At 39.5% G+C, this 21200-nt stretch overlaps 2 protein-coding genes across 7 annotated transcripts in view; both read left to right on the forward strand.

Annotated features, from left to right (window-relative positions):
- The window catches only part of SUN1 (Sad1 and UNC84 domain containing 1), a 52894-nt gene extending 33966 nt beyond the window's left edge, over nucleotides 1–18928 (forward strand). For all 5 annotated transcript variants that reach the window (XM_008564133.1, XM_008564106.1, XM_008564120.1 and 2 more), the window contains 9 exons: nucleotides 2294–2380; nucleotides 3684–3727; nucleotides 5726–5861; nucleotides 7581–7835; nucleotides 8516–8600; nucleotides 11084–11199; nucleotides 14522–14689; nucleotides 16671–16763; nucleotides 17161–18928. In XM_008564133.1, the coding sequence (XP_008562355.1) occupies nucleotides 2294–2380; nucleotides 3684–3727; nucleotides 5726–5861; nucleotides 7581–7835; nucleotides 8516–8600; nucleotides 11084–11199; nucleotides 14522–14689; nucleotides 16671–16763; nucleotides 17161–17274 (1098 nt within the window). In that variant the 3' untranslated portion in view covers nucleotides 17275–18928. The remainder of the gene's footprint in view (nucleotides 1–2293; nucleotides 2381–3683; nucleotides 3728–5725; nucleotides 5862–7580; nucleotides 7836–8515; nucleotides 8601–11083; nucleotides 11200–14521; nucleotides 14690–16670; nucleotides 16764–17160) is intronic.
- A 1209-nt stretch (nucleotides 18929–20137) lies between these two features.
- GET4 (golgi to ER traffic protein 4 homolog (S. cerevisiae)) overlaps nucleotides 20138–21200 on the forward strand; it is an 18585-nt gene continuing 17522 nt past the window's right edge. The window contains exon 1 of one of the 2 annotated variants that reach the window (XM_008564154.1): nucleotides 20138–20163. In XM_008564154.1, the coding sequence (XP_008562376.1) occupies nucleotides 20141–20163 (23 nt within the window). In that variant the 5' untranslated portion in view covers nucleotides 20138–20140. Of the gene's footprint in view, nucleotides 20164–20625; nucleotides 20727–21200 lie in introns of those variants that run through there. The other variant, XM_008564161.1, reaches the window with a different exon arrangement.

Below are 21200 nucleotides of genomic sequence, written 5' to 3' on the forward strand. Positions count from 1 at the left end.
GGATAAGTCTGAACTTTGTTTCTTTGCAGATATGTTAAAACAGTAGAAAGGGTTGAAACTAGTCCATCTCAAAAATAGATGCTGGTTGAAAAAAAAAACTATAGCTGGAATCCTCTTTGTGGTAGATCACTGAATTCTGTGCCCATAGGCAGGACAGTTGCCAAGCAGTCACACCAGGAAAGCACATTGATCTCAAGAAGTATTTTCTAACTGAGGCACCCACCACAGGAATGACATAGTGAGGATCTGGTTATGGGGTCTTGTAAAGAAAATAATTGACTATTGTTGAAAAACAAAAACAAAAAAAAACAAGATAAATAAGAATTTCTTTAGCTAGTGTTCTGTAAACTACATTGTATGTAGCCTGGGCTCATTTTTTAATTAAATCCCAGTACAGATTTAGCCCGTTCTTCTGCTGTCTTCCAATGCCTCTCTACAGGTGTGCTTCTGATGGTCACCTTGGTGGAGGGCAGAATCCCAGACTTCCTTCTGAAGCAGTCACACATTTCTGTTAAATACCTTCACTATCTGGTAATTGGTGATCTGTCATCTTTTCACTTGAGCTACTGGCATATATTTATCTTATATTTGCACTAGTAGAGTATGCCACTAGTTTTATTTGGCCATATAAGTTTAAATTAATTAAAACTAAATAAAAAAAAATTTTTTTTTTTTTTCAAAAGAGGACCGTAAGGGGATCTTAACCCTTGACTTGGTGTTGTCAGCACCACTCTCACCCAGTGAGCTAACCGGCCATCCCTATATGGGATCCGAACCTGTGGCCTTGGTGTTGTCAGCACCACACTCTCCTGAGTGAGCCACGGGCCGGACCTAAATAAAAATTTTTTAATTCAGTTTCTCAGTTGCACCAGCCACATTTCAAGTGCTGAATAGCCACATGTGGCTGGTAGCTGCTGTGTTGGATAGTACTGTCAGAGATTGTTAGAGCCTCAGGTGTCTCGGCTGAGTGTGGTGGCTGACCTTTATCCCTTGGCTCTGGTTTATCTCATTTTTAATTTTATTTTTTTCCTTTTTTTTAATTGAATCATAATTATACATATTTTTAGTGTTCAACATTGACCATATTGATCAAATCAATATTACTAGCATATACTTTATTACAAATCATACTTATTCTTTATGCCCCTTATGCAATCTCTCCCCATTGCCTTCTCCCCACCCCCACCTCTGATAACCCTAGATTTCTTCTCTCCTTCTGAAAGGGTAACAGTTACTCTGTTGATTTGTTGCCTAGATGATCTGTCCAGTGCTGAGAGAGGTGTGTTCAGGTCCCCCACTATTATTGTAGAGCAGATGCTGCTTCTGTCGTGCTCTTTCCTGGTTGCAGGAGGAAGGGTTGATCCCCTGCTCCATGCCTCAGGACCCCTAATCTTATTTTTATGTGAATTTTTATGAATCGTTTTGATTATATTTTGGAATGAAATGGAGTATAATTTAACAAACAAAATGCTGCATAATCAGAATATTTTATTACTCTCTATTTCTGTCCTGGAACTTGAATTTTAGTCATTCAGTGTATGCAGTGTCTTCGCCTTTGCTGTTCTCTGCTGCGTTGTTGCACTTTTTTTTGTATAATTGGCAATGATTTGTCTCCACCTTCCCAGGGACTGTATCTGGTAATATTACTATGATTTTACCTTCCTAAGAATTGCTGAAGAAATTGATCAAAACAAACTACTGTTTTTCAACTGTTAATTTAATGTTGCATCCTCTCACCAAACCAGAAAAGTCACCTACATAGTCAACTACTTAATAAACTTCTTTAATCACCTAATGAAAACTTGATTCTGAATGATATTATCAAATGTTCTGGGAAAATGTTCTAATCAGTTTAATGTTTAATATAATGTTTGTATATCATAAATTTCATATGACTATGAAATGATGGAAGGGGAAATAAGTGTACTTTTATCCATGGTTATTTTACTTTAAATCATTAAATATATTGAGTGCCTAATATTTGTTGAATGAGTGGTAATTGATTTGCTTTCTATGCAGAGAGTGTTTTCTGGTATTTATACAACTTTATATTAATATTCTTAAGTAACTAGAAAAGCTATTTTGTGCATTTTGGCACAGGTTTAAGATCTCTAAAGTTAGAGATGAAGATAAGGACATTATTGGGTGATTACTCCTTTAAGTATGCTATGCCAAGTTGTGACCAATCTCTAATGTTTTGATATTCTGTTAGAAATGACTTGACCTAACTTGCTATGTTTTTGTTTGTTGCTTAACTTTCTCTACCATTTGTTCATTCATTTTCTTTTCTAAGACTGACTTTATAACTTTACACCAAGAACATGAAGTACGTATCTCAAACTTGGAAGATACTCTTGGAAAACTGACAGAAAAATCTGAGGTATTTATTCTTGACTTTATAATTGTCACCCCCAACAAAGTGATTTTTTTAATAAGAGAAAAATCAACTACAGTTAATGTTTTAAAGTTTCTTAGCTATTGAATGTGCTTTTAGGGTATCTGCTGTTGTCCTTTATAAAACTGAAAAAAATGTTTCTGACTATTCCCTTTTTTCCCTTGCTAGTTTCATTTTATTGCTTTAATGTTTACTTGGTGTGCCTGACTCACTGGTTCCAGGTGTCTCTTGAGGGGACAGAGCGGGGCTATGGATGTGAAGCAGTGGCTCTGCCTCTGTCAGACAGCCTCTGGATTCAAATCCAGCTATTCTTGCTTCCAGGATTCCTGTTTTTCTTCAGTATCACACAGCCTCCACCGAGATTACATTGTCTTTAGAGGGACAATAAAGAACTTGAACCTTTTGACAGACAAAATTAATTTGGGGTAGGAAAGTGTGTTGTATGTTGGTAGAGCCAGAGGAAGGAAGGAGGTGTCTGCATTGGTCTGAGCAGCAGAGATCATGGAGTATTAGGTTCAGCTTCTTTTTATCTCCAGTGCTCAACACAGAACCTGGCATGTTAGGTACTCATATATGCATATTTGTTGAATTAAACTGCAAAACGTGATTAACCTAAGGGTTAGGTGTATAACAGCCCTATGGGAGTCTTGGGACCAGACCAGCTCCTGTATTACTGACCCTGTTAGAATCAACTGAATTCAACTGAGAGGAAATGGAGGGGGCTGAGAGAAGCCAGCCAGAGGCGAGAATTAGCCAGCCTCATGAGGACATCTAGAATTCATTTCATTTTGTGGTCTTCTTGTCCTATGTTGGAGCTGTGAAGGCCTCTGTTAAGTCAGAGTTTGCATAGATGCTGTTATTCAACTTAGTATAGTGTTGCTATCTTGGACGTCTTTGAATAGACCAAATTAGTGTCACATCTTCATGTGTAAATTTGTCTTTTCCTTGTCCTTCCACATTTAAAATACATTCCCCAGAGGTGGTGGCAGTGTTGTTTCTCAGGCTGGGTGCTGGGTACAGGAGCCGCTTGTTTTGAAAATTCATCAAGCTGTTCCCATGTGATTTGTGTACCTCTCTGAATATATGTTATATTTTTTTAAAGTTTTCTTTGAAAAATGAAATAAACGTACTCCACCCACCAGCCAACAGGCAGGTCTGGACTCTGAGTTAAGGGTAAGGGAAATCTCAGATAAATATATATAGTTTTAAGTTAATCAAGTGTATGATTTTAGGACAAGTTAGTATTTAACTTGTGTATTTAAACATATTGTTTTCTCATACTTTTTAGGCCATCCAGAAGGAATTGGAACAGACCAAGCTAAGAACAATTAGGTAGGATAATTTCAAATAGTTTAATATTTTGTCTTCCATGTTTCTGTTTTTGGTTTTTTGGGGCAGCAGCAGTAATTTTTTTTTTTTTGCAGCTGGCCAGTATAGGGATCAAACCCTAGACTTTGGTGTTATCAGCACCACACTCTAACCAACTGAGCTAACTGGCCAGGCTGTAGAAAAAATTAACGAGGGGTGCTGATATTTGCGTGCACCCACGTGTCACCTGAAGTAACCGGTTTTTGTGGTTGAAACATTGCTATCCGTGTGTCTTTCTCGGTGCCCCTTTGGAGCTATGTGAGGACAGAGGGCATCCTGAGGAGCTTGTGAGATCCCCCTCTTTCCACGCAGCATGGACAGTCTGTTGTTCACCACTCCCAAAGCTGATTGTGCCCCTGCTTTGACATAGAGTCTCACAACCAGGTGTCCTTGGAGGGCCACACTCAGGGAGTAGATCGAATGGGTCAGTGTTGGAGCTCACGTCACTGGTGGACTCTATGCCTGGCTTCTGCTGGCACTATTGGCATCTGAGTAGACCCTGAGTTAAACCTCAGCCATTGTCCCTCCTGCTCAGCATCCCCACAAATAGGTAGGACACCTGCCTTTGGGGCAGCCCAGTACATGTTGGGCAGCTTCCACCAAAGTGGGGCCAGCCTTTCCGCACTTGAAATCAGTGACTCTTGTGCCTCTGCTGAGCCATTTCTTTGCTGTCTAAACAGCTCTGGTCCCCTAGCAGATTCCTGGGGGATCTCATGTTTGATTCCTCACTACTGGGTTGCTTTCTTCTGCATGTTTATCAATTTGCTTGAAGTCTCCTTAAAGTGTAGTTTCCTTTTCCTCAATATTCCCAAAGTTACATCTTTTTTTCCCCATATCTTTAATTTTATCCACATAGCAAAAGTTTTCTTCACATTCCTTCCCCTTTGTCTAATGTGACACCCTTTACCTTTTTCTTGTTTCCAGTAATCCTTATGGCTGGACTCAAGAGGGACCACATAGATGACCTTTAACTTATTACATGATAACTGCATCCTCCTGTTTTTTGCTCCTGTGTATTTCTGTCTTTTAGACACTGTATATCCTTCTATAAGGGTGAATATGTGTTAGGGCATATCTTATTTTCCAGAGCCTTTATTTCAACAAAAAAGTTCTTTTGATGTGCTAATATGTAGATCCTAAAATGTAGATCTAGAAGTGTACTTTATTGAGATATGAATTGTTAGTATCTCAACAACTTTATCTACCTATATATTTTTTCTATATCTCTACCTATAAACAGATATAAATATATAACAGTATTTTATAACATATAGTACTTACATAAAATAGAATTATTAAAACAAACCCTGAAGCCATATATTTTTAGTGCAATTGTTTGTTCTGTTAGCATGAAAATTTAGATTCACTTTTGAAATGATTATTGTTAAATATTGCTTCTGAAGTCTTCTTTATAATTTTAAGAAAATAGATTCAGTTTTTAAATAATAAATAGCTTTTTGAGAGAACTTTCTTTTTTTTTTTTTTTTTTTTTTTTTGTGACCGGTAAGGGGACCCTTGGCATGGTGTCGCCCGCACCGCGCTCAGCCAGTGAGCGCACTGGCCATTCCTATATAGGATTCGAACCCGTGGCGGGAGCGCTGCTGCGCTCCCAGTGCCGCACTCTCCCGAGTGCGCCATGGGGTCGGCCCGAGAGACCTTTCGCTTGTCACTAAAAGACTGTTACATTTTGGTAGACAGCCTATTTGTGTGGGTGTGTATATTTGTATGTACATACATAAATTGATGGGGGGGAAATCCCTTTGGGATTTTGATTTGAAACTGTCATTAATTTCCATGTATTAATATAGTACAAGTTAATATCTTTATAGTATTGACTTATCCAAGACTAGAATTGGTTTCTCCTAAATGTGTTAATGGTATGCGTTTACTTTAAAGCATAAGAGACTTATGGTACCATGACTTGTTTCTTCCTCTTCTTCACCCCTCATCGTTGATTTCCAGTGGGATTGATGAAGAGCAGCACCTCCTATCCACAGTGAAGCATCTTGAACTGGAGCTGGATCATCTAAAATTGGAATTGTCAAATTGGCAACATTTGAAAACCAGCTGTGAGAAGGTAGACACAATACATGAAAAAGTAAGTTTCGTCAGTTTTTATTTTTTGTTTTATAATAGGAAGTAAAAGAAAACTTGAGTTGCTGACTTGTGTTTATTAAGATGTTTAATTTCAGCTTCCTTTAAAGACTTTTTTTAGTATATTTGAAGTTTTTAAGCATTTCAAAATAACAAATTCAGTGCTTCTTGAATTTCCCCCATTTCAGCAACATAACATATCAACACTTAGGTGTATATCTTTCTGTACTTCCTAATATATATACAACCATGTACTAACATTTATTTGGGGTGGGTGGCTTTTGTATATCTTTTCATGTAAGTATACTCACACTGTACCCTGCAGCATTTTTTGTTCTAGGTCATACATATCATGGACTTTGTTTCAGGTTCTTGCATCCTTAGGCAAAGGAGAAAATGTAGACATTTATGGCTGCTTGAGAATGAAAACACAAACATTTGAATGACAACAGTTATCATAAGTCCAAATCTGACAGTAGATGGAAAAAGTATTTGCAACACATATAGTAAAATTATCTCTAATGTGCAGAAAGCTCCTAGAATTGGTAAGAAGAGAAACAGTGGAGCTGGCAAAGCATGTGAGCAGGGAGCTCAGTCTTGGTAATTAGATCTGCAAATTACAACAGCTACAGTCCTCAGTCCACCAATCAGCAAGAATGAAGACTGGCTTCAGTGCTGACCTGGGGCAACGGGTCTTCTTGTGGCCCAGTGGGATTGTGAACACCTACAGCCTCTGGAGAAAAATCCTAATAGACAATTACAAATACACACCCTTTTTGAAACCAGTACCTACATTCTTGAGAATCATCCTAAAGAAATAAAAGCAGCAGTACAAAAGGCTATGAGAGCAGAATGTTCAGTCCTCTAAAGTTATCATCAGGGAGGGCCGGCCCGTGGCTCACTCGGGAGAGTGTGGTGCTGATTACACCAATGCCACAGGTTCGGATCCCATATAGGGATGGCCAATTAGCTCACTGGGTGAGCGTGGTGCCGACAACACCAAGTCAAGGGTTAAGATCCCCTTACCAGTCATCTTTTAAAAAAAAATTTTTTTTAAATAAAGTTATCATCAGAGAAGGACGAGGGGCAAGAAGTGTACAGATGCCATTGTTAGAGCAATGTTGACTAAATAATGTCCTGATACAGAATGTTAGAGAACTATTTTGAATGAATAAGCTAGGTCTGTATGATTCTGGAAGGTTGTACTTTTTCTTGCGTTTCTCCTCCCATACTCCATTCCTTGTGAAGTATTCAGAGAAATTTATATACATAATTGTGTATGTGTGTAGAAATAATACACATTGAATATTTAGCATGTATAAAGCTACATTTTGAGTTTGTATGACTGTGCCCTTACCCAGACCAAGTTGGTTGAAGACAGGGGCTGATTAATTAATCTGTGTGCCTGACCTGTAGAGGTGCTTAGTAGAGTCATGCCGAGTGGAAACACACTGTCTGAATAACACAGACAGTCTCTCTCTCTTTCTTTAGTTCCATGGGTATAAATTTCATTGATACCATATTCTATATTCCTATTCTCTTTAAAGCATTGCAACATTTTTGGAGGGGTTGTTAAATTTAATATTCAGGAAAAAATTGCGTCACGTTATGGATTTTGAGACGGTATCTGGTATTTCTGAGGTATCTTAAGGTAATGTATGTGAAAACTTGAAGTGATTTAGTTAAAACAGTAAATTGATGTTACATTTACTAATTTTACTAGGTTGATGCCCAAGTCAGAGAAACTATCAAACTCATGTTTTCCGAAGATCAGCAAGGTGGTTCTGTTGAATGGCTGCTACAAAAGTTTTCTTCTCAATTTATAACCAAGGATGACTTGCAAATTTTATTACGAGATTTAGAGCTGCAGATACTGAAGAACATCACCCACCACATTTCTGTGACAAAACAGATCCCAAGTTCTGAAACTATAGTGTCTGCTGTAAATGAGGCAGGGATTTCTGGAATAACAGAAGCGGTAGGTAATGAGAAATGTTTAGAATCCATATCATGGTGAGACTCATTATCTAGTTATTAATCTAACGAATTTTGATGACTTGTTCTTAAAATGGGTCTCATGGGGATGTGGTTAGGCATAAGTAATATAAAACATAAGTAATGTATATAAAGCATGCTGAGCATACTGCCAAGTACAGAGAAGGTAGCTGTTGCTCTCGTTGTCATCGTCATTGGTATTGAATTGCTTTTTGGGAGTTCTTTATACTTTGTGAATCTATTTGTCCCAAAGATTCCATTCACCTGTGCAGTGGCATATCTTCTGAAATTATGTAAAAATTTCCTGGTATACCCAAATTCCCCAAATTTTCCATGTTATAGTCCCGAAGTCTAATCCTTGTGTCTTTCACATTTTATGGCACCCAGGGGATTTTTCTGGCTCAGAGGTTTATTGTGACTATGTCTGAGCTCCAGGTGAAGAGGCTTCTGTACCCTCCCATATCCATCTGATGGCCTTGGCAGTCAGAGGTGCAAGACTGAAATGTGGAATTGCTGAAACATCCCCATGCCTGTCATCCCCTAAATATACTTAATTGAAATGTTCTTAATATAAGTATCTGGTCTTCATTTATGTCATTAAAACATAAGTCTCTTCTCCCCTGTTCTGGCGTTTGATGTTCCATTTTGCATGTGTCTTTCTAGCAAGCTCATGTCATTGTAAACAACGCTTTGAAGCTGTATTCCCAAGATAAGACTGGGATGGTGGATTTTGCTCTGGAATCTGGAGGTAAGTAAATAGACATTTTAATTACTAAATAAAATGGTTACCTGTTAGCAGGGGTGTGAACTTGAGAAGCTGTTACCTGCCCTACTTCCAGCAGTTAAGAAACTTGTTAGAGCTTTTTCAAATCTGAGAGAACAGCATTACTATGGGAAAACCCCTAGTGTTCTTTCTTCCTGTTCAGTTGCATTTTGGGCACAGGTTCTCCCCATGAAGGGCCAATGGTGTATGCTTATGGCATACATGGTTCAGTTTGGGTAGAACTGTATCAGAGTTTACTCCTGCAGAAATATTGGTCAATTGTTGATGGTCTCGTGAGCTGTGATTCAGTGATTGTTTAGTGCCTGCAGTAGACCCAACAGTGACCACATAACCTGCCTCTGGAGCCTTTACTCCAACAGGGAGATGGCCAATAAACAGAAAAACAGGCTAAATGGAGAGAATGATACAAGTGTCATTTTGGCTTCTCAAAGAAATAATGAAATTGTGGTTTATCCCATCTGAGAAATGTTGCATACTTCAGGTGCACAAGTCTAGACTAGAATCTCAGGGACAGACACATTTGAAAAATCAAAATTGTGGTTTAGGAAAGTGCTGAGGGCCACATAATACCCTCAGTGATGTTTGGGAGATAACACTAGATCAAACAGTTGAGCATTTCTCTGAAGAAGCATGAGAATAGTCATACCATGTGAGAAAAAATTAAATAACATCATGTCAGTCGAGGGAAGATTTTGCCGTCATAGTGTCATAGAAAATCTTGGTTTCCTGAATCTTTAAAATTTAGGAATTACAGATGAGGACTGCTGAACTAACATCTCTTGAAAGATAAGGAAATTTTTAATACACATTAGTATATAAAAGGTTGGGGAGCCCTGCAGAGGCACTAATGATTTTAAAAACCCATGATCTGTTTCATTTAGCTAATCCCAGTAGTTTAGGAAATCAGCTGATGTGGTTGGTCAGGAACCAAATCCTCATTATTACTGAAACAGCTGGATTTGATTCCAATCATTTACTATCTTATGGGATCTTAATGTAGTAGATGAGAACTGCTGTTATATGTAAAAACTACTATATTCTCCTAAATGTTAGATAGAAGTCAATCAGACTGTTAACTGCTCTCAATATATATTTTGTTTAAAATGACATTTTTAGAATATTAAGTGATTTTAGATGTATATTTTGAAATTTAGTGATTTATGAAGAAATTATTTTCAGTTCAGAGGCATCAAATGACACTTTATACAGTTTGGGCTGATAGTTGTCATTTGTTCTTAGACCCATAATTAATCCTTACAGATTTATATGACATTGATTCAGAATTCTGACAGTTCTGATGAGGCTGAACTGCAGGTTATATTACTGAATGAAAGATTAGCTCTTTATTAGTTAAAGTAAATCACTATATTTAAGGAGACTTTTTTAGAACAAGAATAGTATATTTTAAAAAGATAATTCAGTAATTCAGAAATTCAGGTCTTGATCAGCTACATCAAAATCACCTTGTTTTCTTGTTTAAAATATGAATTCCTGCCCCCCATCCCCTATATTACTTCTGTTATCAGAGTAGAAATCCTAAAGGTTGGACCTAAGACTCTATTGTACAGATGCTGTAAGGGATTATGATGTGCAGCCAGATTGAGAAACCATTGCTTCTTAGAATACAAACTTTTCAGGAGTTTTTATTCTTATTTACGTATTTTTCTTTGTTGCTGCTGCTTCCTATGCTGGCATGTTTCTGTTGTTGTTATTGTTTCTGTTTTGTTTTTGCCCAAAATACTGTCTGCCCTATTTCCTATTGAGGGGCAAACTGGATTTTTTTTTTTTAATGCTTCTTTTTATTATTATTGAGATATAATACACATAATGTAAACTTCACCATTTTAAAGTATACAACTCTGTAGTTTTTAATATATTTACAACATTTTGTGGCAATCACCACAATCTAATTCCAGAATATCTCTGTCACCCCAAATAGAAACTCTGTACCTTTTAGCAATCACACCCCATCCTCCTAGCATTTTTATTTTAATTGGTAATTATCATAATATCATATCACTTTGGCCTATTAAGTAGGTCCTCTAAAAGCTCACCTCCCATTAGATAATGGGGGCAATCAACAACTAAAAGTTCCCTCAAATCTACATTATCAGTTCTTGGTTGGATTCTTTATTCTTTATGTGGAAAAATGAACAAAAGTTAGTTCAGAGTAGCTGTCATTCTAATAGTAGAGGTGTAAGGCCAGTATTTTGATAACTTTTCAGTTTCAGTAGGTACAAATTGTGTATCCTAAAACAATTGCAAGCCGTTAACACCAAATTTGGAAAAAGTAAAATTAAGAATAGGACTCATCTTAAAGTAGAAGATTATATAAGTAAAAACTTGAGAATTTTAAAAACACTTTGAATAAATCCTAAGATGGGTAATGATATTGCTTCCAAAATGGTGGAATCAGATACTGAAACAAATCTAAATTTTGCTTTAAGGTGGTAGTATCTTGAGTACTCGCTGTTCTGAAACTTATGAAACCAAGACGGCATTGATAAGTCTGTTTGGAATTCCCTTGTGGTACTTCTCACAGTCCCCTCGTGTGGTGATCCAGGTGAGTGAACTGCTTGTCAGTCAGAGCTGATCTTTTTCAAGTGTGGGCTTCATAACTCTGCCACATGCTTGTCTAGGCCCTCAAGTCTGTCATGGTGCCGGTTATGCCCAATTTATCGATGTATTTTATTTTAGCTTTCTATTAAGGTATAATATACATACAGAAAAATGTACAAATTGTAAGTATACAGCTCAGTGAAATTTCATAAAATGAACACATCTGTGGAATTAGCACCAGAACAAGAAACAGCATTCTCAGCACTATGAAGACCCCCGAATCCCCAGTCTCGCTTCTGAGGGTGACTTCTTTTTTTTTTTTTTTTCCCCTTTTTTTGTCTTTTTTACTGACTGATAACGGGATTGCAACCCTCGGTGTCGCACCCGTACCGGGGACCGGCAACGGGATCGCAACCCTCAGTGTTGCGCCCGCACCGCGCTCAGCCAGTGAGCGGGAACCGGTCTCCACATGAGATCCGAACCCTTGGCAGGAGCGCCGCCACACTCCCAAGCGGTGCACTCTCCAGTGCGCCACCGGGCTGGCCCCTGAGGGTGCCTTCTAATACCACATATTTATTCTGTTTGTGTTTGAACTTTGCACAGATGAGATCACATAGCGTGTACTTGTCATGTTGGGTTCTTCTCCGTCTTGTTTGTAAGCAGTAGCTGTTTGCTCATTTTCATGAGTTAATGGCCTTCCATTGTGAGATTGTAAGTTGTGCTTTCTCAGTTTTTTAAAGAGATAGAATACGTGAGAGCATTCAGTAGAGTAACAAAAAAGACCACCTCCTTTTTCCTTTAATTTTACTTGTCATATAGCACCAGCAGATTTGGGGGAACTTTTAGTTTTTGATTACCCCCATTATCTACTAATGCTTTTCTGTGACTTTATTAGTATATAAATTTAAAGGACTATAGGATGAAGTATTTAAATTGTCAGATACATTCATTTTACCTCAATATTAAAATGCTGCCAAATATTCATGACATTTTTGGAAGAAAGTTCAAGTAATTCCTTTTATGTGAAACATCCACATAGTAGCTATCTTTCACTTAAAAAACACAGGTCTAGTCTTAAAGAATTCATGAAGTAAGTTGAACATTAAGTATCAGTAAACTTAAAATTTAGAATCCTCTGGTACCATCATAGTAAGTATCTTGTCTTCTTAGTTGACCCAGTTGAAGTGTCTGATGTGCATAACTGTAGCACTTTCTTGCAGTCATCAGCACTTCATGGACTCACCCAAGTCATCTCTCGTAAGGGTGCCAGCCATGGCAGAATCTGTAAAAACACTCATCGTTGTAGTCAGATGCAGACTCTTTACTACAGTAAATTAGCACAACCCCTGGCACATGATAGGTATCTGCTTTTCCCCTGTACCAGTTTGCAAGGACCACCAGAGCAGCCTGCAGTTACCTGGCAGGGCCAGCAGAACACCTTCACATTGTTCCCTCAGGGCTATGTCAATTCTCCTGCTCTTTGCCATAATATAGTTCAAAGAGGTCTTGATATTCTTGGTATTCCCCAAGATATCACACTGGTCCACAGCATTATCACTGTTACACTGACTGGATCTGGTGATTAGGAAGTAGCAAGTACTTTAGATGTCTTAGAGGCATGTGAAGGAGAGACTAGGAAGTAAGCCTCACTCTGGTATGACTCTCTACCAGAAGAAACCACAGTAATTTGAACAGGGAAAATTTAACATAAAGAACTATTAACTGTAATGGGATTGGAGTAATAGGAGATTGGCTACTAGGAAGTAGAATTTTTAAAGAATATAGTAATGGAAGATAAAAGGACCAACTTCCACCCCTAGGACTGAGGTAGAGCGGTACAGCGCCCAAGAAAGTGTCTCCCCCAGCCCTACCCCAGGGCTGAGGTCTAGACATTTTTGTAGAGGGCATGGCCATGGTTCACTGAGTGACAGAGAAGTGGCTGTGGTACCACAGGGTGGAACGTATCCAAAATCTAGCCTCCAGGGTGCTGGGGAAAGCTGTTCACAAGGAAGGGACTCACTAGGTATTCTAAAACAAAAACTCCCAAGAGAGGATGCCAAGGGAACCTGCTGGATGCTGCAGGAGTCAGTTGCTGGGGTGTTTGGACCTACAGTGTTCCTCCAGCACCTACTATTGACAAAGTTTAATCTTTGGGCTGGCAAAGGAAGAACAGTTAAAGGGCCTGGATTCATTTTCACGGGGCAGGCAATAAGGATGAATTTGGAGCTGAGAGGCAATAAACGGATAACTAGCACAAAGGATAAACCAAAATGTATACAGGCACATGATTCAGCCTTTTCTTTATAAAATGTAGATAAATATGCATGTGTCATTATATCCTTGCCCCTCCCCCTCCTGCTTTATTTCACAAAAGTTGACCTGCTCATTGCTTCCTCACTTGGTCAGCACCACACAGCAGCCTGCGACCTCACCGGATTGGGTCCCATAACTTATTTAGCTAGTCTCCTATTCATGAGCTTGCCTTTTGCTGTTAAGGTACTCTTGTAATAAAATATCCGTAAGCCTATGTCATTTTGTATTTTTGCCAGCATATTTTAGGAATAGAAGTAGGACTACTGGGTCTAGGAGTAAAGGCATAAGCATTTGTGCTAGATATTGCCAAGTTATGACTGCTGGGGTTGTGCATTTTGTAGTTTGAACAGCACTCTATGAAAATTCATTTTCCTACAGCATCAACAGATTTTGTCAAACTTTTGAATTATGGTCAATCTAATGGGTGACAAATGGTAACTCCCTATAATTTTTTTTTTTTTTTTTTTTTTTTTTTTTTTTTTTCCGGGTCCGGCAACGGATCCCAACCCCCAGTGTTGCCCCCGTACCGGACCGGGGACCGGCAACGGGATTGCAACCCTCGGCGCTGCTCCCGTGCCTCGCTCAGCCAGTGAGCGGGAACCGGTCTGTATGTGGGATCCGAACCCTCGGGCGGGAGCGCCGCCGCGCTTCCCAAGCGGCGCACTATCCAGTGCGCCACCGGGCCGGCCCATAACTCCCTATAATTTTCATTTGTATTTTTCTTGTTATTATGTAAGGTGGAGAGTACCTTTTCATGTTTGAGGACTCTTTAAATTTACTTTTTCTTTGAAATATGTTTGTCTCGCCCATTTTTCTTTAAGGTTCTTAACTTTTATAAAATTTCCTTGTGTATTGGAGGTAGTAACCCTTTGAGAAGTAAGTTGCAGGTACCTTCTCCATTTTGTCTTGTGATATTGCATGTGACAGTTTTTACCATGCACAAATTGTTTTGTTTCTATTTCAATATTATCAGTCTTTTCTCTTATTGCTTCTGTTTGTTTGCCTTTCCCTAGCCTGACATATATCCAGGTAACTGCTGGGCATTTAAAGGCTCCCAGGGGTACCTGGTGGTGAGGCTGTCGATGATGATCCACCCAACCACCTTCACGCTGGAGCACATACCAAAGACGCTGTCGCCAACAGGCAACATCACCAGTGCCCCTAAAGACTTTGCAGTCTACGTGAGTGCACTTGGCTATGGAAGGCACCAAGAGACAGCTCTTCTCCTTCTCACCCCTTTCTGGGAATTTCCCAAAGACAAGTGATAGGAAGTACATAGTCTTGGTGAAGCTGTGTTCTGCCTTGCCCTCTGCCCTTTAACACTCTGAGTAAGCAGATTAAATGTTTAGGGAAACATTGTAACATTCCAATTTGTATGTAGTGCTAAAGGGATCAAGTTAAATATTCTTATCTTTGAGAAGTTTATTCTTCATCACTTATCACCTATAAGGGATGTTCTGACAACTGTGTGTTGTTGAAGCAACTGAATGATAAAAGATGAAGTAAATTTTGTTTTCTTTCTTTTAGAATTTATAGAAACATATTGAAAAAGAATGTCCATAATCCCAACACCTACAAAAAGCCATCATTAATATTGTAACATTTTTTGGCCCCCCTTTTTTCTCTTTAAAGAATACAGTTGAGCCAGTACTGTTTATAAAATTGTTTCCTGCCAGCAGTTTAGCGCAGTTGGTTGGTTAGAGCGTGGTGCTGACGACACCAAGGTCCAGGGTTTGATCCCTGTACTGCCAGCTGCCAAAAACAAATAAAATATAGTATAAAACTTTGTTTCCTGCCTTTAAAAAAATATTTTGACATAAGCATTTTTTCCATGGCATTAAACTATAGACATCTTTAAGCAATATAAAATACCATTGTATAGGTAAACCCCTTATTTACCTGACCAGTTCTCCTATTGTTGGATATTTCAGTTTTCTGCCTTTCAGTGTAAGTGCAACATTGACACATCTTTAGATACTCAAAAGGGGCATTTCGGTTGCAGAGGGCATGAGCATGTCCAAGGCCACTGAGTCATTGCTTCTGTGTTACTGGCATTTCTACCAGCAGGACATGAGGAGTTTTTCATATCGTGGTTCTCTTTTTAAGAGTTGAGCCTTCTTTTTTAATCTCTGCTAACTTGATAAGTGAAAAATTGTTTCTTATTCTAATCTGCATTTCTCTGTATTTCACACGCTTATATCCTTTTTTTGTAGATTCTAGTCTCGTTTTTGTTCATTTATCTTTTGTTCACTTACATTTAATCTGCTGAGTCAGAGTGTTAAAGGGCAGAGGGGAAGGCAGAAGACATTCCTTATGAATATTTGAGCTTTTTAATATGTAAATATTAATCATGTGCCATTCTGTTATAGATGTACTTCCCATTGTCACCTTTAATTTTGTATTTAGTTATATCTACTCTTATCTGTAATTTCTTCCATGGCATTTTTTATGCCTGGAAAGTCCTTTCCCATTATGAAACAGACATTCAAATAGTCCCCTATATTTTCTACTAGTTTTTATTTTTTTATTATTTGTGATAAAATTTTTGTAACTTGAGATTTACCGTTAACCACTTTTAAGTGTACCGTTAGTGACGTTAAGTACAGTCACATTGTTGTGCAGCCGTTATCTCCATTCATCTCCAGAACGTTTTCATCTTCCTAAACTGAAACACTGTTCCCATTAAACACTAACTCCCGTGTCCCCTCCCCAGCTGCTGGCACCCACCCTCTGTGCTCATGCATGCTCGCATGCTCCCTCGCTCACTATCTAGCTCTGAGTCTGCCTTCTCTGGTGCCTCACTCTGCTGACGTGTTCTCATTTCCCCTGGGCTTATCAAGTGCTCCAAAGTTTCTACGTGGGAGCATTGAGGGCAGCAGTGGGCTGTCCAGTTTATGTGTGGCCTGTGCAGTTGGACACAGTCACTTCTTTGCTACTTGTTAGTGTGTCATCTTTCAGCCTCAATTTTCCTTATCTATATAATGGGAGGAATCATACCTGCCTCTTATGTAAAGCCCTTAAGAAAATGCCCACCCTTCCAGAGAAGGCATTATCATTGCATTATGGAGAAGTGATTTCCCCTAATTTATATTGAAGGGAAAGAGTCCTAATTAAATCAGTGGGTTTTTTAATTACTTAATGACTATGTGTTCTTGGTTTCAGGGATTAGAAAATGAATATCAAGAAGAAGGGCAGCTTCTGGGACAGTTTATGTATGATCAAGAAGGGGAATCGCTCCAAATGTTCCATGCACTGGTAAGGACTGTGTGGTTGACAGTTAGCTGTGGATTCCCAAGTTTGCTCACCCTCTTTGTGTCAGCAGGACCCAACCAACTTTAACAGTCTTGTTGCAAGTAACAGGATCAACCTTTGAAAAAAGTTAATCTGAGCTTTCTACTTGGCTTTTCTTTAATAAGCTACACATAGATGTGTCATGTGTATTGAAATTGAAAGTCAATCTATGGCTAATAATGAGTTCTCAGAGTTTTACTCAAGCTTCTTGTCCTGTGATAGATAACTTACAGGGTTCATATTGAAAAATCTAATTTCCAAGTTGGCTGCTTCCTGTCAAATATCATGGTTGGGGAAGTGATTGGGCTTGGGGTTACTAATATGAAATAAATGTGGTTTTTTTTTTCCCCCTTGATTTCAGAAGAGACCTGATAGAGCTTTCCAAATAGTAGAACTTCGGATTCTTTCTAACTGGGGCCATCCTGAATACACCTGTTTGTATCGGTTCAGAGTTCATGGAGAACCTATCAAGTAAAGACACTACTCACTGTTTTTGTACATTTTTGTATATACCAAGACAGCCTGAAACACTGGAATCCTTCATGGATGAGGGCATATACTCGTATACTAACAGGATAACGTCACATCTTAAATGTTACCGACTGCAAGCAGGAGGACATGGAAATTTATGATAAATGCTCTGTGATGCTCAGCCCGCTGCTGTGTCCACAGAAACACTGCATGAGAGTGCATGGGTCCACAAAGATCAGCACCACAGGGGATCTCTGTGGGAATCCAATTGAATGTATGGTTCTCAAAAACACTTTGTTTTGGGGTTTGTTTTTGAATATAGAGTTCTTTATATTTGTATTTTCTTGACATCAGGAACAAAGCAAATGAAGTTAAAAGGTTTGACGTGTTCTTGAAGCTTTGATATCTAGCCTTTCACTGGCTTTTTTAACGGACTTTTGGAGGTCAGATATATTTCATCTGTTAAATCCAACACACATTTCTTTCAGGGAAAAACAACGTCACCAAATTTTCAATGGAGTTCTAAACTCCTTTCCTTCAGATGGGATTTTCCCTTCTTCATCACTGGTAGTTATTAGGTCTCCATGTGGGGAAATAACTAAAATGTGTTTTTCTGCTTAGTTTGCTCTTACTTCTGAGAAATACTTACAGTGAGGACTCCTACTAATATCTGTTGAGAAATATGGGAGAGTTTCATTTTTGTTACAGGTTGAAGTGAGTCTGATTGGAAAAGGGATGGTTTGGATCTAAACAAATACCATAAATGGAGTTCTCCAGTGTCAGTTAGGCTCTTCCCATTGGGATTCACAGTATGAAAAGGAACCAAGAAATCTTATCTTTTGAATGTTTTCAGGTTTTGTTTTGAATTTTGCTGAAAAGGGAACACTAACATGCCCTAAATCTTTCACAGGCTGTATTTTTACTTCACTGATGGTTATCAAAGAAGTTTTCCCATGTGGCAAATTCATGAAACCATTACATTTTAGGATCACAATTTTTCCTACAGCAGCACTTTTTACTGGTTCTAGTTGGGAATTGCCTTTTATTAAGACTGTTGGCCATTCTCACTTGATTCTTGTGAGACTCATTTTGGTTATAAGTAATGTTTAATACTTAGACAATTTTACTGAGCAGACTTTATAAATGAGACATCTGCAAGGCACTTAAAGTGTTACAGATGTTTTACCTTAAAAATTATTATTTAAGTTTTATTGGGTTCAGACAGTTTTTGGTGTACCGTTAAAGTTGTATTTTCAGAAAAAGATAAAATGATGGTGCTGACTGGTTTTCTGAAGACTTTTATGTATATTGCACAATAGTCCTCAAATATATAAAACTACATAAAGTAGCATTTTTTTCACTCTTCCTAGACTTGGAACTAATGCCTATGCAGTTAAGTTGGGTAAAATGTGTACATATGTTTTATATTACAGGTTACGTATATAAGTCAATCTCTTATGTAAAACTAAATTTGGGAGTTGGGGTGGGAATATTTTGAATATTAATTTATTTTTAAAGATGCAAAATAGGACTTTGTGCAATGTATTTTTGTAAATGCTTTTCAAAATATTTGTCTTCTTTAGTGCTTCTTTTGCTGCCACCAAAATTGATAAGATGCTATTGAGATGTTTAAAATAAAGTTTTAATTTTTAAAAGTGCATGTGATATTTCAAATGAATAATAATAAACAGTATATTTCTTTTCTCAGTTTGTTTTGTCTTTGCCCATGGGGGAGTGGGGAGGGATGACTAGGTTTGCGCGCTCATTCTTTAAGTTCTATGGCACAGGGCCACTGAACCTGTCCTCTGTGATCATGGGTTTCCCAAGGCACCTCTTCCTGTAGGGGAGTCCACTCAGAAAACCGACTGAATTACAGATTAGAAGGCTGCATGAAGAGGAGAAAATTAGGAAAAGAGGAGATGGATCTCCTTAGGAGTATCTGTCATTGCAGTTTCTGTATATAAGGTAGGTTCTGGTACTAGCTCATTTTCAAGCCTTCCCTTAGGATTTCTGCCCTTTTATTTTTAAACAAATAGTAGCATACTCACCATACTGTTTTGTACCATTTTTCCAATTATTGAACATATCTTGGAGACTTCACATCAGTAAAGCACTTTCTGAAACAGCTCTGTGGTTTTCCATTGTATGCCTGGGTGTATCATGTTGACTTAACTAGTCCTCAATTTATGGACATTTTTGTTTTTCTATGATAAACAATTCTGTAATCAATTTTACAGAGTCTACTGATACTGGAAATCGAACAGAGCCTTCAAATAACTTTGTAAACCGCTATGGCTAAAGCGGAACCCTATTTCGGCTGCCTAACCGGACCTGTAAGCTCTGTGTTAATTACAAAATTTAGTTTTCCAGCATCGTTTTAGGAAGGTGACTGTTAGGGATTAGAAAGGGACTAGAGGAAAGTTTATCTTGAGCAATGGATGTAACGTAAACTTCGGTTTTGGTCGTCAAAAAGGGGAAACTACCATTAAACACTAAGGGTAGCCACTGGAAGAGGCTAAAGGCAGCTTTAATATTCTAAAAATATTTTTTATTAAAAATTTTTCTAGCATTTAAATACATATTTCAATGACAGCTGAAAGGGCAGCTGTTAAACCCCACGACGTGGGAGGCTGGGGCGATGAGGACTTAACTCCCCGGGACGCTCTGTGGTCCGAGAAGGTGGCGGCCGCAGTGTTAGTTTCCCCTCCGATCCGAACGCCCCTCAGTGCCTCAGTTGCCATGTGTCGCCGCCATTGTGACGCGAGCCTGCGGTCACGTGGCCAGTCGCCCGCAGGCTCTGCGGCCCCGCCCAGCCCCGTCCCAAGGTCACGTGCCGCCCGCCGTCGCGCCCGCCCCCGACCGCGCGCGAGATGTACCGGACTCTCTTCTTCAGGTAGCCGCCGCCGCGTCCAGCTTTCCGCCTCGGCCCGGCCCGGCGGCCCTGCCCCCGGCCGCCGCCCATTGGCCGCATGGCGTCACCCAGCGTCCCCATTGGCTCGCGCCGCTGCCTGTCGCGGAGGCCGAGTCGGATCCAGTGGCCGCGGGGTCGCCGGCTGTAGGGCTCCGGCCTCCCTTACCCGGCCCGGACCCCCCTACGCGACCTCACTGTCCTACCGACCCCGCCGCACCCTGCCCGCTCCCGCTGGCCCCGAACCGTCCGGTCTCCGGGCCGCGCCTACACCGAGCTCCGTTCCATTTCGAAAACCCCTACGCAAAGTCCCTCGATGTGCCTTCCACTGAGAATCCAGTTCGTGAGGGTTTAAAAATGTTTCTCTTTTTGTCATGTCGCCCCCGCTCACCCATGTTTTGATTTGCGACTAAATGGGCTATTTTTGTAGCCCCGGCCACGTGCGGCTGTCGAGGTGTGAAGTGTGGGCGCCGGGCGGAACGCGGGGCTGGGGGCTCAGCGCGGAGGAAAGAGAAATAGCGCAGCAAGTTTTAAAACACCGACTACAGGTTGAAACGATACACGAATATATGAGATTAGATAAATGTCTTTTCATTACTGTGGCTGCTAGAAATTTTCAAAGTGCTGTCTTGCTTGCGTTGATTTCCTTTTGGATTGTGCTGTTACATGTCTGCTGTCATTCGGCTACTGCTTTAATTTTTGAATTGTTCTTATTCGCATGCCAGTCCTGTAAATTATACATATTCTAAGCTCCTTTATGGTTCAGGCCAGAAAACAATTTGGCCAGTCACTAGAACTGTTCGTTAGAGTACCTTTTCCAAACTGCCACAGAACAGTAAATGATTTGGTATAATTAAGGGCAATCAGTCTGGCCTTTATAGAATTCAGGCCTAGTTTCTTTCTTTTAATATACTTTATTTTTTTTAGAGCAGTTTTAGTTCTGAAGCAAAATTGAGCTGTAAGTACAGAATTCCCATACACCCCTCCCCCCCCCCCCCCCCCCCCCCCCCCCCCCCCCCCCC

The sequence above is a fragment of the Galeopterus variegatus genome, unplaced genomic scaffold, assembly GCF_000696425.1.
Source record: "Galeopterus variegatus unplaced genomic scaffold, G_variegatus-3.0.2 Scaffold182, whole genome shotgun sequence".
Taxonomy (NCBI): Eukaryota; Metazoa; Chordata; class Mammalia; order Dermoptera; family Cynocephalidae; genus Galeopterus; species Galeopterus variegatus.